The sequence below is a fragment of the Typopeltis vanoorti genome, chromosome 19 (assembly GCF_054136105.1).
Source record: "Typopeltis vanoorti isolate ZY-2024b chromosome 19, IOZ_Tvanoo_1.0, whole genome shotgun sequence".
NCBI lineage: Eukaryota > Metazoa > Arthropoda > Arachnida > Uropygi > Thelyphonidae > Typopeltis > Typopeltis vanoorti.
Window position 1 is genome coordinate 29,875,825 of NC_143567.1, and position 16,787 is coordinate 29,892,611.

The following is a 16,787-nucleotide window of genomic DNA, read 5'->3' on the forward strand; positions in this document are numbered from 1 at the left end:
ACATCATTACTAACTTCCTATCTACAATTTTCCTCCAAATCAGTCTGTTACTTGTCAAGACTCCAACCTTATCAGATCTTATATTTCTATCGTCTAAGGCACTTTGTACTGTATCAATCCACCTATATCTTGGTCTTCCTCTGTTTTATTATATTTATTTATATATATATATATATATAAATAAATAAAAATAAATCCTTAACCCACTGGTACAAATGTACTATAGATTCACAAATAAACCTTTCATGGGTGGAGCCCCCCCGCCCCCCCACAGACACACACGCACACAAGTGCTGATTTTTGATTTTTCTAGTATTTGATGTTTTTCTAACATTTTTGAGACATTACAACAGTTAATGGTGTCATAAAATGGAACCAAAAATGCAAAGAATCAAGCAGCAACAGAATGGACAGTTAACAACAACAATGATGTTGAGAACAACTAGGCTTGTCCTAATGATGAGGAACCTGTGGATACTGAAAATGAATTAACCTCTGAATTCGTAAAATTAAAACAGACTATCAAACAGAACAGTTTGGGAATTACAAGTTACAAGCAAGTAAAATACATAAATACACAGATCATGCATCAATTGCCCACACAATAACAGCTTATGGACATTCTTCTCTCATCATTCTCAGAACTACCAGTTCAGAGCAGTTAGTTAAATTTAACTGATTTGATGAATAGCTCAATGAGTATTATGCAGTGAATGCATCATAAGCATTCATACACCTACAATCCAAATGCTAATTCAAAGAGTCTAAGGAAGGTACCACTTAAAAACAACTTACATATTGCATGTTGATACTAAGAAGGAAAATTAGGCTAAATTTTGTTTATGTAACTCCTATTCACAGAACATAGTATGTAAAACACAGAATTTGATGAGACAGAAAGAAATCAATTAAAAAAAAAGATTTCCTTTAGTATAATTATTATTAGCTTGGTTTACTTACCTTCAGCAGCAGCATCTTTAAGAGACATTTCAGATTTTGCAATATCATCTGTATCAGTTGTTTCTTGGGACTGTCTAGAAACTGGACTGTGATACACTTGAGGACTTGGTGCAGGACTAGGACTAGGGCTTGCAGAAGGACTTGGTTCCATCTCAGCTGATGTATCTGCAGATAGAGAGCTTCTATCCAGTGATGTCTGCACCAGTCCTGGAAAGCATATAATCGCAAGGAACCAATGGGCACTCTGATTAATCGGAATAATAATGAAATCTTTCTCAAAGATGTCAACATGACGCGTCCATGTTTTAACTTGGCTGTGTCTTTTTGCCTGTGGACTAAACACACAACATACATACATAAATAAATAAATAAAATAAATCTTGCTTCAAAATTAACAAAATTAAGATAATATTAATTCTTACGTAATGGAAGTATCATCATCTCCTCTAGTAACAGTTTTCTGGGTAAGACGTGGATAAAAGAAGGAACTGAAAACATGTGTCCTTTGACGATCTGAAGCAGATAACTTTTCAATTGCAAGGTACCTGATTAAAAAAAAAAAAAAAGGGGGGGGGAAAAAGGCAATTTCAGAGGCTTCATGACTTCAATAATAGCAAACTGACAAATATGAGTATTTTTTCCTATTCCAAATTGAAAACCTACAGCTTTAATAGTATCAATGCACTGAGAATGAAAATTTCATACTATAAGTTGAAATTTTCACTTGGTTAAGTGAAGTTGTACTTAAATGTCAACATATAATTACAGCATGCATTTCATATACATTGCTGAGTTCAAGCCAATTATTTTTCTTTTTAATATATTTAAAATATATAAATTTATATACTTGTAAACAGTGTAATAAATATTTAACAGAGTATTTTATAACTGTACACACATCGGCCATCTAAACATAAAAGTTGGAATGTTGCCAACACACAAATGTAGCCTTTCTAAAGCATGAGAAATGTTTTTGGTATTGTGCAAAGTTCAACTGACCTCAACATTTCAAGTTTTACATTAGCTCTATTAAATTTCTCATTACTATTCAAATATATTGTGAAATAGCATTAAACCCCCCCATTTCAAATGCTCAAGGTTTTGATAGAATAGCATGGATTCAAAAGTAAAACCTATGTACCACATTTCAACTGGTTCAAGAGTCTTTTCTACCATCTATTAAGGATAAATTACCACTTCTATCCTTGCATGGTGTTTATCAAGTGCCCTGCACATGTTGACAAGATAGACGGGCCATTCTGGTAAGATTAGAATCCGAGAACATTAGGACTTACTTACCATGCCACTGACATTAGACAATTCTTTGGCATCAAACCAAGATTCTGTACTCCAGTTGATTTAATTTGATTCCTTTGTGAAATTTTATGGCATCATCTGAATCTTAACTGTTCTGTTTTGCATGCCTGTCTCAAAGTGTTGAGAAGTAATAGAGATTAGCCATTCATTTTTTTTAAAAAAAATTTAAATAATGAGTAATTCAAATACAATTTACATAACTTCTCTCTCTCCTCGTATTCCCCTGCTAACTTATCTGTGACAAGCAACAGCTGGTTACTCAGCACTTCTTTTTATAAGTAAGTGAATATGTGCACTTTACACACTTTCGAATAACACTATTTATAAATTGACAACAAAATTCATTTAAAACAGGTTAAAAATTCACTTAACATGTTCAATTCATGCTGGTCTGGATGAAACTTGGATTCAGTGACCTTGAGACAAAGCATAGCTTTATGTATCACTAAATATAGTGCAGAAACATTTACTGTAATTAGATGGAATGAAAATTATTTTGCATAATCAAAAACACCTCCCCTCCCGGTCCCACTATACTGTATACATGCAAGCAAAACAAAGTTTGGAGTGCCAAACAATGGATGCAACTCAATACATTGTCCTAACATCCCTATTTCAGTTCCAGAAAACACATGGTAACACCTGTCTGTAATGCAGTGACTGGGTGTAAAAACCCAATGATTTATTATTATTATCCTAAGAACCTAGGGAGCCAAAGAGTCATCAAGGAGATAACCTTGCCTAAAAAACATTCAAATTCTCTGCAGACACCATAATCTCAGGCAATGCATTTCAATCATTCACAACTTTCCATGCAAAAAACCTGCTTCTCACTCCCTTGCTCACACCCTAACAGTGGTTAAACAGTGATGGCCCTTAAGCCTGAGGCACACCAGTAGTGATTTTCCTCTTCTGGGATGTTGCTCCATCACACACAACTTGCTAATACTTATCAGACAGTCAATCTCCAATCCAATGCACGTCTAATATCCAACCTCATCTGCTCTAGTTTGACTATCAACTTATCATGTTGGATACTACTGTGTATCCATCTCCTTTGTCCAATGAAGCTGTCACCTTATCGTAATAAGTAGATTAAACCATGACCTTCCTTTAGCAAATCCATGCTGTCCATCAAAGATAATATCATTGTTGTCAACCCAATTTTGGATCCTGATTCTCACCAGCCTCTCCTACACTTTAACCACAACACCTGATACACACACACAGATAGGCCTATAATTTGATGCTTGAGTTCTATCACCTCCCTTATGAAGTGGCACAAGCTTGCCTTCCTTCCACTCCTTTGGAACTTGATCCAATGTAAGACTCATATTAAAGAAATATGTCAAGGCAGCTCCCTGGCCATTCCTTTAAAATGTGTGGTGATATATCATCAAGTACCACAGCCTTATAAACATCAAGTTTCTTCAATTCCCCATATACCTCTTGCTTAGTTTCTCATCATCCACTCCTCTCAAGCTCTCCATGATGTCACATTCACAAAAATGAAAGACCTTTATGAACTGCTTGTTAAATGTCTCAACTATATCCTACGCAGAAATTGTTCTTATACCATTTTCTCCAATCAATGTCATCCTTCTATAATCATTCTTTTTTCGCTGTCTACATACCAAAAGAACTCCATAGGATATATTTTTGGCTTCATTAGCTAACTGCCACTCATACATCACTTTCACTACCCTTACCAACCAAGTCATCCTCCTTGCGATCCTCATGGAAATGATTATTACCACTCATCTCATCTTGTCTCCATAATGCCTTTTTCCTCTGTACCACATGCTTAATCTCTTCATTTATCCATTTCACACCTACCTTATTTAACCTTCTAAGCCTTGGAATACATTTGCAGTATTGATCTCTTTTCCACCCAACTCTTCATTCCATGATACACCTGATGGCATTTCCTGCAGAAGATGCCTCTACCACACTGATTATCACCAGTCTTGTAATTCCATACAGACCCTTTTCTAACAGAAATCCTCACACTGCAGGCAACCACCCAAGTAATCACTTCATCATCACTCTCACCAATTGGAGGGTGATTTGACACCTCATTTATAACATCCTCTGATGAGATGATCAAATCCAAGATCCTCAATCCTCACATGTCCTCTGTTACATACCGCATGAAGTAGTTGTCCCTCAAAAACTCAAGAAACTCATTTTCTTTACTTCCAGTCGCTATCTCATCATCCCAGTCTATATTGCCATAATTAAAATTGCCCATAATGATCACCCTTTTCTTATTTGCAGGTTAATTTGATTATACATTTCATGGTCACTGCCATTCATATTAACAGGTATATACCATCCAACTAAGTATTTCATTATATTCACATCTTATCTCACACCATATTGCCTCAAAATCACTGTCACTATTTCCCCCTTGCATCTCTATCTTGTATAGACATAACTCCTTTTCTATTATCAATACCACTCAACCTCTCTTTTTATCCTTTCTATCTTCAACAAAATACCTCATACCCTTCCATCTCTTTCATGTCAGGATGTCAACCTCATCCAACCATGTCTTACTTATTCTAACAATTTTTGTGTGAACAAACTCAATCAATGCAACCATTTCATTTGCCTTGTTTCTTCTTCTTCTATTATTTTTATACAAACATAACAGCTCCTTCCTGGATCTATAATAGCTTTCACTGATACCACTTATTAGATGACTCTTCTACATACTTTCCTCAAGCCATTTCTTTTTCTCCTTATTCCTCCTAGAACCTTCTTCAAATCCAACTGTTTTCCCTTAGATTCCAGGTCATCCCTTTTTGTCTCCACATGCATCAGCCTTTCTCATGCTGTCTTCCCCTGTACACCCTGAGTTTCACTGTTTGTCTTGCACACTTGTTCTGTCATTCTTTACACTCATGCTATCCACTTTTTCATCCATATTAACAGGTCTATAACATCCAACTAAGTATTTCATTATATTCACATCTTATCTCACACTATATTGCCTCAAAATCACTGTCACTATAACATTCCCAAGCACCACTTCAATCTCAATGCAGTCTATCACTCTTATACAGTTCAATTCATCCTTCAAACTCATTCCACACATTAACAATCTTTACTCTCTACCTCATCTCATCACTGTCATACATGGATAACATACTGACTACCTTTCCTATCACACATTATCTTTTATCCTTCTCAACAACCTCCTGATATCCAGTCTTACATTCTCCTTGTTCCCACTACCTACTCTTATACCCAATGCCCCAATCACTCTCTTCATTTTACCTCTAGGAAAACAATCCTTGTGCACCTTTTTGTTTACCACACCTCTAATAATCAAATCCCCACACAACACCACTCACAAGTCTTTCATTATCTCTTTCATACTGCCATAATTCATTTTTGTATTCATTCTTCCATACATATCTACAATTCTCTTCATTTCACTCTGCATCTGTTTCATCTCTTGCCCCCCATCTTAACCAATTCAGCTTTCAAATCTTCCATCATTTTTTTGCTATCATTCACTCTCTCTCTATTTTATCACTAGTCATATACTCTTGTCAGGTGTCACTGTTCTCATGGTAATCAACCTACTTCTGGGAGGTTGATTACCATGAGCTTCCACTATGCATGGTTTTGGGCTTATCTTTTACATTCTTCATACGACAAAAAAGGTCCAGTCCTTAATATTTCCCATCCAATCTGTTCTTTGTCTTCCTTGTATTATTCCTTCTAAAAGTGTTTTTTATGGGGATTCATGCCTTAGTATGTGACCAAGGTGGGCAGTTTTCCTTTTCTTAATGGTTTTCAACAGAGTCCTATCTTCTCCAATCATCTCTAATATATCTAAATTAACTTTTTTTTTTTTAGCAGTCCAATGGGAGTATAAGGATTCTTCTGAGGATCCACATTTCAAAGGCTTTTAAGTTTATTTTCACAATATTTTGATATTGTCCAGGTTTCTGCTCAATATAGCAGTGTTGATTATACATAGCATTTGGACAACCTAATTCTTGTTTTTATGTGAATTTCCCTTGAGGTTAGAATGTTTTTCATGCTAATGAAGACTTATCTAGCAATTTCTATCGTTCTTAATATTTCCTTATCACACTTTCCATTCTCTGTAATTAGTTGACACAAATATATATAACTCTCTACTTGATCTAAAGTATTTCCTATGTCTTAATATTTATATTGGGTATTTTCCCTTTTTCTCTTGTTGCAGCAGTTTTGGTTTTTTTTAAGTTGAAATTTAGTCCATATTTTTCACTTAGTTTCAGGGTCTCTTCTAGTAGATTTCGAAGATCTTTTTTATTTTCAGCCAGTAGTATCATATCATCTTCATATCTCAAGCTGTTTATATTTCTGCCAATTGTTAGAAGATATTTTCAGTATAGAGGTTAAACACAATATAGGAGAAAGAACAGCCTTGTCTAACACCCTTCTTTACTGGGAATTCCTATGAGGTTTCTCCTGATATTTTTATTGAGGTAGTTTGCTTCCAATATAGATGTATCAGTAATTTGGTATCTTTACCATTTACTCCTAATTTTTTGATGCATTCTATTAGTTGTTCATGTTGTATATTGTCAAAGGCCTTCGTGTAGTCAATAAAACATAAGTAGACTTCTTTCTGCTTCTCCAGTTATCTTTCTATAATAGTTCTAATGTTGAAGAATCCTTCTCTAGTACCTTTATTTTCCTGAAAACCAGATTGTCTCTCATTAATTTCTACTTTTTGATTTTATGTTCATTTCTTTCTAGGATGACATATAACATAACTTTTTGCTATCTGATTGTTTTCTGCTTTTCACATTTGACTGTCTTAGATTTTTAGGTATTGGTAGGAATGTCGAGTGCTTAAAATCTTTTGGCAGGTGACCAGTTTCAAATATTTTGTTAGATATGTCAGTTAGTGATCTTATAGCCTCATCATTTAAAGCCTTTAGACGTTCTGTCATAATTCCATCCATTCCTATCTGATCTAGCAATTTCATAGTTTTCCTGGTTTCAGTTTCTTAATGGCATTTGCTACTTCTCAGGTAAGAATAGTAGACACCTCCAAATTTTCTTGCAATGGCTTATTTATTCTATAATGATTGTAGAGTTCCTTTGAATACTCTACCCATCTATCCCTTATTTTGTCTTTCTTCATTAGGATGTTTCCACTGGCATCTTCAATGCAATGCGAACCTACCCTTTTCCAAGATTTGCTAATAAGCTCCCTAACTTTTTCATGAAGTTCTCTGGTTTTCTTTCCAAAAAGCTCAATTTCCTTGCATTTGTTGTTGAGCTGTAGTTCTTTTGCAATCCCACATTCTTTCCTGATCTCCTTGTTTAAGTTCGTATTCAGGATGATTTTTGTGTTTCTTTCCTTAATCATTTTCAGTATCTTGTCTTTCATCCAGGGTTTACTCATCTTCTTCTCAAATTTAGGAATTGTTTGTTATGCATTTATTCATTAATTGCAAACCATTTTTCAACTTCTGCTACATTCGTATCGCTTTCTTCATTTATGTAAAGCAAATTTTTGGACTATTTGAGATTTTCTATATCACCAAGGCAGTTTAGAAAGAAAATTTAACAAAGAAACATTCAAACCCAACATATTGTACATAGCATGCCATATACTGTATATTGAAAGTGTAAAAAAATGAACCCACCCTATGTGTAAGGGACATAATATACCATCAAATTTCCACTTGAAGCAAAACACAAGGAGGGGGAGGAGGGCCATCATGAACTAATTCACAATATTTTTTGCTAAGAGTCGCTTTATAATTTAAATGACACAAGCAACTTCGTACCAGAATGTGAGCACACAAACTGTTTTAATCTACTGCACGCATTGTGTTTCAAGCTCCTATTAAATAAGCATGTTGAGTAATTGTCTACTGCCTTATATAAGCATTTTTATATTAAATTATCCTTCAACATTCACTACAGATATAAAAGGAAGGGTGAGATAATGAGTGGCAATGATAAAAAAGTTATCACTTTGGAGCAGCAAAAAAAAAAAAAAAAAAAAAAAAAAAAAAAAAAAATATGAATGTGGTAATAAAGAAAAAATGATTTTGAACTAAATGAGGCAACCAATTATATATTTAGTTTAATCCTTTATCCAAGTGTAAGCAAACAAAGTTTCCACCTGAAATATTTTCAGGACTGGGGAAACTCGTGGTAAAGGTGGAGTAAGTTCTGATCACTTGCCTTAGTATCTCCCATGATGCAAAGCACATCTCCTTACAGACATGTATAATGCTATGCATTAAGGGAAGAGCCACTACCCAGATCCAGAGGTGGTGAAACTAAGGTGGAAGTAATGCAGAAGTCATATCACCATATACCAGTTGCCAGAAGGTGTCAACAGCTTCTTATTAAAATTCTCTGGATTAGAGATAGTTGATGGAAGTTTTTTTTACTTTATCACCACCTCTGGGTCTGGCTCCCACTGATGAGACCTCAATAAAGATCGAAACCAGTCTGGGTAATGGCCCTTCCCTTAATGCATAGCATTATACATGTCCTCAAGGAGATGTGCTTTGCATTATGGGAGATACTAAGGCAAGTGATCAGAACTTACTCCACCTTTACCACGAGTTGCCCTAGTCCTGAAAATACTCCAGGCGCAAACTTTGTTTGCTTACACTTGGATAAAGGATTAAACCAAATATATAATTGGTAACACAGCCAAGTGAAAAACTTCCATTAAATGAGGTAACAATGCATATTCTTGCCTCATTCAGTAAATATTCTGATACAGAAGAAAATGTATGATTGGAGATATTTACATCATGGAATATATCATCCAAAAGATTTAAAAAAATAGAAGGAAAAAAAAGCTTATAAAATTCCAAGAGATGCTGCAAACATATGTATAAGAATAGCAGCCATTGGGATCAATTTCATCTGCCGCCACTCCAATTAAAAAAAAAAAAAAAAAAAAAAACATCTTTGCCAGATAATAGCAAGGTGATTTTTTTTTGTTTTCTTAGATTGGTGAGTGTGTTTTTAGTATATTATTATTATTACAAGAGATCCCCCCCCCACACTTAAGGAAACAGGAAGCCATTGAGGGAGGCCATCCATCACTCACACCACCTGTCCTACTTTCTGTTGATTTCATTCATATTTTGTCTGCACACATCATCCCCCACAGCAATCTATTCCAATCACATACTGCTCTATGACACTGTCTCACAACAAAACATTAAATTAGGCTTCATTCTTATCATGAGATTTCTTTGTTACTCAATCAATGTTTGGATAATTCAAATCATCCATGATCAATTGTTTAGTCCCATTAGGTTTATCTGACAATGCACTTTATCCTCACTAGCAGCTGATCCACTAAGTTTGTGGATCAGCTGCATTAAGGGAAGTATTTGATATATACCTCAAATATACCTCACACCATATAGCTTCAAACTCACTGGTATATAGAAAACTTAATATTGAAATCATAGCTTCCTGCCATAACCAAACTAAAGTCATCTGATATCATCAACATATCACTTCCTCCTCTCCTATGTAGTCTATCTTTCCTAAAAATAGTGAATTCGTTATACTCAATGCCAGTAAGGACATATGCTTTAGACACCTAGGTCAGACTAATCAAAATAATCTGAAGCCATGAACTCAATCACTCTGTTCTTAATACTCCTGACATTTCTGCATGGACATGTTACTTACCTCCATGCTTTTTTGTATACTTTCCTCTTTTGTCTGCATGATCCAGGTAGACAACTTTCAGATTCCCATTTATATCTAATGGTTCACTTAAACATCCTTGCTCATACTTAAAGTCCAAACCAGACTAGCGCACAATCTTTTCATCATAGTCACCTCCATTATTAAGCATATTTGTATCATTGATATAGTTACATAACTCAGTTGCTTTTTTGCATAGATTCTCATAATTCTTCCTGTCTAGTTTCCTTGATTCTCTATATTAGATATAATGAAAATTAATAATTTCTACAGACTACTGATACCAAATGCATTCAAGTGCAGGGCATCCCTCTTATATAAATCCATTCTTCCTTCAAAATTATTCCACACATCCAAAAACTCACAACTTTCTTTCCACATAGCTTATCAAATCATTTGCATGAAATATTGTGTTTTTTTTTAAGCATATATGATGTATTTATTAATATATCTGTATATACAGTAGCAAACATTAATCTGAACACCCACATTTTAAAGAAAAATTTTAACTTCACAAGAAAATAAGTACAAAAATTAAACTCCAACTTTGCTTAGTAATTTATGCGCTCTGCTGTTCCTAATAAAATTAATTAGCCATGGACTCTACCAACACAGAACACATTGGTCTTATTTCTGCATCATCTCAAAACCATACTTTTATAATGGATTGTATTAAGTTATTCTTTGTATCAGAATTTAATTTTACAAGTCTCTTTTTCATTATGGCCCACACATTTTCTATTGGGTTAATGCCAGGAAAGTTACCTGGCTGCTGAAGCAATTGGATATTATGAATTTTGAGGAATTCTCACTTTTTTTTTCTTCTTTTTCTTGAAGTGTGGCATGGAGTAAGATCCTGTTGGAAGATGAGTTGTTTGTCTTTTTGGATCTGTGAGACCACTCTTTTCTCCAATATTTTTATGTGTTGGGTTATTTATTTTTATTTTTTTTTTAAAGCTTTCTTGGAGATGTATCCATTTTATGGCTACACAAAATGAATAAAACACTATGAATGTTAACTTGTTTATGCTATTAAAAACGAACAACATATAAACATTGTAGAGACAGTAAAACACACTGCACAAAATAAAAATAGTGAACTAAAACCAAACCAAAACCTAGACAAAAATTCGGCTTGTTCAGATTAATTCGTTCAAGATTGCATGTATTGATAATTCAAGGTGGCATAAAAATGGCACAAAATACCCATTACAACATTAGCTCCTTTACAAAAGTAAAGGAGTTAATGTTGATGCCAGTGAAGAACTATCCTGCAGAACAAAGATTATAATATGACATTTCTTAGTTAAAACAAATTATTAGACAACTGATGTGGGAATTAGAAAAGTTGAGAAATGTCAAGAAGAACTTTTATTTTCTATTATTTTTATTCATATTTATTAATTCTTATCTTTCTTTATATATGTTACCGGCAAAGTGTGAAAAGCAGACAAAAAACGTTTTGCCAAAAAACGCCGGGCATTCTATAGAATGCCTAGGCGTTTTTTGGCAAAGTATGAAATGTCTATTTTTTTTAATATTAAAATATTTTCCCTAGGCATTGTATAGAATGACAAATACTATTTCGAATATATTTTCATTTTGAAGTTTTAAATTTTGCCGCCATGGAAAGGTTAGGTTAGGTGCTGGCGGTTGTTATGAGTGTGACAGACGATGGTTTTTTACTGACTTGGAACTGATTAGGTTAGGTTTTGAAGTTTTAAATTTTGCCGCCAGGAGGTTAGGTTAGGATAGGTTTGCTTAGGTGCTGGCAGTTGTCATGAGTGTGACAGATGATGGTTTTTACTGACTTGAAACTGCTGAAGGAATTTTAAACCAACTCTGTGCCAGATCACAATTCACTTTATGTCTCAAGGACTTACTGAGAGTTGGAGACATTCTGGAATGGCATTTTGAATTGCACTTAACTGCCTTTTTCATACAAAAGCACTTCAAATTCGACACTTGGTCTTGCAAGTACACCTCGTGAACCCTTGGCCGCTACTCGTGGAAGTGGCTGACCGGAGAGCTATTTCATGGTTAGGAACGTCTCCAACTCTCAGTAAGTCCTTGAGGCATAAAGTGAATTGTGATCTGGCATAGAGTTGGTTTAAAATTCCTTCAGCAGTTCCAAGTCGGTAAAAACCATCGTCTGTCACACTCATAACAACCGCCATCACCTAACCTATCCTATACTAACCTCCCCAGCAGCAAAATTTAAAACTTCAAAACCTAAGCTAATCAGTTCCAAGTCGGTAAAAACCATTGTCTGTCACACTCATAACAAATGCCAGCACCTAACCTAGCCTATCCTATCCTATCCTTCCCATGGCGGCAAAATTTAAAACTTCAAAATGAAAATATATCCGAAATAGTATTTGTCATTCTATATAATGCCTAGGGAAAGTATGTAAAATATTTAAAAAAAATAGACATTTCATACTTTGCCGGTAACATACATGTAGACTGCTTTCTTTTTATTCTTATCCTATCTAGAAAAGACAGGATAAGAATAAACATTTGATATTTCTCTGCTTATTTTTGTAAGCAGGAAAGTAACAGATAGCAATGAGTGATGATAATAAAATAACACTAGCACATTAGAAAAATGATATAATATGGCAGGGTGATAAATTTGCACTTGAAGATGAAGTCATTCCTTTGAGATTGCATCCATCACATTGCAGTCTCACCATGTTGAGTTTTTCAACAGCAAAATGTGATGAATGCAATCAAACAGAAAAGAAAAGACAGTGATGCCAATGGAACAAATGATGAGCAAGAAAGAAAGAAAAACTATAGTACGCTGCCGACATAAGATAGTACTGAATTAAGGAGAGTTTCAATAGCAAATGATTTGATGCACAGACCATGTAGAAGAAATGGAATAGTTTTTGAATGTGTGGAATGAGTTTGATAATATGAAGGACTTGTATAAGAGTAATGGCTTGCACTTGAACAGATTTTACATCAGGAGCCTAGAGGAATTATTTACTAAAGTGATAACTGCATAAAGTCAGGGAAACTAGATCATTACAGAGGAACGACAAGAATGTGAATGTCAAATAAGCACTGTTTTGTATCTGATGGAGGGTGGAGCTGTATATATTGGAAGCATACATTTTATGTGGGGGGGGGGGAAGGGACAGAAAAGGGAAAACTTCACAAATGGGCTAAGAAGATTACACATGTAAGTACAGGCATACCCAAGTCATATGACATGTTAGGTTCCAAATCACCCCCCCCTCCCTCCACTTGTACGCAGATGCATGTAATGCTTTAATAAAGTTAACAATCATATATATATATATATATATATATGCATAAACAAAGTAAATAAAGCATTTATTTATGTCAGATACACAAACGAAAAATGTTATTCATAACAGCTTGGTTTAAGGAAACATGCCAACTATCATCAATCTACACATATATACCAAGCCTCCTGGATCAATTGCAGCAACAATGATAAAAACACAATTCAAAAAAATCCATGCCGGCTCGATCATCGCCTGGAATAGCAAGGATTGTGTTGCTTATTTGGGAGGAGGGTATTTAACATAGAAGGACTATCTAAATCCATCAGAAAAATAGCCAAAGACAAAATGATTGACGTCCTGGCTCTCCAGGAAACCCATGTGCCTGACACAGCTCTCAATAGACTAAAGATCCCAGGCCTAATTCTTATGTCTTATAACTGCCATCCCAAGCATGGCCTGGCAACCTACATTGGGCCTGGTCTCAAGGACATAACCCAACGCATGCCTGAAGCAGAATATTCCATAGATATTAAAATTCAAAATACCACCATTACAAAGTCTACAAACCACCATCGCAATCCTGGCCTGACCAGATGGACCGGCCACCACCTCACCCTGCTATCTATGTTGGTGACTTCGCCTCTCATCACACCATGTGGGTCTATTCCTCTAACAACCAGGATGGTGATAATCTAGTTAACTGGATGGATACTTATAACCTGCATTTGATCTATGATGCCAAGCAAGAAGGCACTCTTCACTCAGCCAGAGGGGAACAGAACATGCGCCGCTGATCTGTGCATAGTCTCTAAAGACTCTGGAGACCATGCTCTGCCAACAACCAGAAACATCCTCAACAGATTCCCTAACAGCCAGCATTGTCTTACACTAATAGAGACGAGTACATCAATCCGAATCATCAATGGAACACCAATTGCTAGATGGAACCTTTGCAGATCCAACTGGAATATATCTGAAAAGCAAATTGAGCAAATTATTACAGCAATACTACCCACTCCTAAATGCTATTCCAGATTTGTCAAACTAATCAAAACCTCTATTCCTAGGGGCTACAGAAAACAATATATCACATGCTGGAGTAGGGATACCGAGGAACTTTTAGCCAAATATGAAAAAAACTGAAGACCCAACTATTGCTAAGGAGCTCATAGCAACGCTTGACAAAAACAGAAAGGAAAGATGGATCTCAACCATCCATGAACTTGACTTCACCAAATCTAGACAGAAAAGCTGGTCACTTCTGAGAAAATGGGAGGGGGGGGGGGAAGAACCGACAACATACAAACCACCAGAGGTAACTCCTGATCAAATGGTTAATCATTTACTGAAAACCTTCAAGATAAGTCCCAGCTCTACCAGGAAAATAACTGTGCAATCTTCTTCCATCAGGAAAAAATCTGAAGATGGCCTCCAAGCTTCCTGAACTGTAACAGCCAGTTTCTCTTGAAGAGGGATAAGAAACCTTAAAACTCACCAAGAATGGCAAGGCTGCAGGAGTGGATGGTATCATCCACGAGTTTCTAAAACATCCCGGCCAACGGGATCAAACATGGCTGGCCGTCCTTTTCTCAGATATTATAACAACCGGAAAACTACCAAAACTGTGGCAGGAAGTCAAAATAATTGCTGTGCCCAAACCAGGGAAAGATCCAAATAATGTCAAAAACCTACAACCTCCACCTTTAAGCTCTTTGAATGAATTCTCCTTAAGAGAATTTCACCACTCATCGAAAGAGCACTCCCGATTGAACAAGTTGCTGTGACCAGGCCCAGGCAACACAGACTGAAGCAGGCAGGAGAAACTTAAATCCAGAGTCACTTTCATAGATCTAACATCAGCTTATGACACAGTTTGGACCAGGGGCTTCCTTATAAAGCTAAGCAATATCATAAGGTGCAAAACAACTTTCCAGATTTTTGAATTCATTCTCTTTAACAGAAAGATCTGGGTCCATATTGGTGGAAAAAAAGAGCAGGTCCCAGATTCCTCCACAACAGTCTTCCACAGGGCTCTGTGTTATCCCCTTTACTATTTAACATCTACATGTCTGACTTACCACATACCAGCTCAAGCAAATATGTATATACCAACGATCTCACTATCCCACACCAGTCTACCTACTTTGCCAACCTGAAAAACAACCTTGAACACAGACCTGAACATCCTGAAGGTGTACTTCAAGCAGGTAGTAAACTGAAGCCAAACCCAACAAAAACTGTGTCCACAGTATTCCACCTGAACAATGCAGAGGCAAATCGGCACCTCAACCTCTCTTTCTATGACAAAATAGTAGAACATGAGCCTCATCCGAAATACCTTGGAGTGAGCTTGAACAGAAGCCTAAACTATAAAAGGCACAACACCAACCTGTCCAAAAAAGTTAAAACGAGAAATAATATCATCTCACGGCTTGCTGGAACAGCCTGGAGTTGTGGTGCTGATGTCTTAAGATTGTTTGCACTAGCCCTTGCATTCTCTGCAGCAGAATACTGTGCCCCTGTCTGGAAAAGAAGTGCACACACTAACATTATAGACATCCAGCTAAACTCTACCATGCGCAGAATTAGTGGGACACTGAGAAGCACCCCCTCTCCCCTGGCTGCCTGTCCTATCTAACATTGCGCCACCAAATACATGGAGAAGACAAGCCTCAATTAAAGTATTTAATAAAGTAATGTGCAACCCACTTCTGCCCGTGCACCAGACTCTCATAAATCCACCTAGTATTTGCATAAAATCACGAAACCCTTTCTTCCATGAAAAAAAACTCTCTTCAGCTGCCTTACCATCAACACCTGACATGTGGAGAGAACAATGGTCCAACAATCTTCCAACAAATGGTTTCCTGGTTGAAGATTCCCTGTGCTCTGCAGCCTGATTTTGCCCTTCCTAGGAAGATTTGGTCATTTATCAACAGGGCCAGAACTAACCAGGGCAGATGGGGATACCTACTACATAAATGGAGACTATCAGACCACCTTTATTGTGACTGTTCCCCTGTGGCCCAGATGATCACTCATATTGTGAATGACTGTCCAAGGCATCAATTTCATGGTGATGGCCTCCAGGACATCCACACAGTGACAGATGAGGCCCTGGATTGGCTTTCTGGTCTGGACATTGAGCTGTAGCTGCTTTTGCCATAAAAATAAATAAATAAATCTACACCATTAAAGGTTTTTCCATTTTAGCATTAAGATTTGCACGTTTATGGATTACTATAGTATTAATTAGTGTAGCATATTTTACTTCACGAAGAATTTGATATTTATTTATAACAACAGTAGTGTAAGGTGTTCAATATATCATCACAAAATTTAATAATTTTAACATTAGTATATAATGTACAGGTTTATGCATCTTCTTTTCACTGTAAGTGACAACAGCACTCTTACTCTGAATTTTATCTGCCATTATGAACAATAAAATGAAATAATAGTTATAAAGAGTTTATAACTGACACACACACACACACACACACACACACACACACACACACACAGAGAGAGAGAGAGAGA

At 36.1% G+C, this 16,787-nt stretch overlaps 1 protein-coding gene across 2 annotated transcripts in view; it reads right to left on the reverse strand.

The window, feature by feature from the left end:
• LOC150095959 (sentrin-specific protease 6-like) overlaps positions 1–16,787 on the reverse strand; it is a 452,901-nt gene that overhangs the window by 97,175 nt on the left and 338,939 nt on the right. For both annotated transcript variants that reach the window (XM_090408975.1, XM_090408976.1), the window contains 2 exons: positions 1,383–1,505; positions 961–1,295 (listed from right to left, as the gene is read on the reverse strand). In XM_090408975.1, coding sequence (XP_090265101.1) covers positions 961–1,295; positions 1,383–1,505 — 458 coding nt within the window. The remainder of the gene's footprint in view (positions 1–960; positions 1,296–1,382; positions 1,506–16,787) is intronic.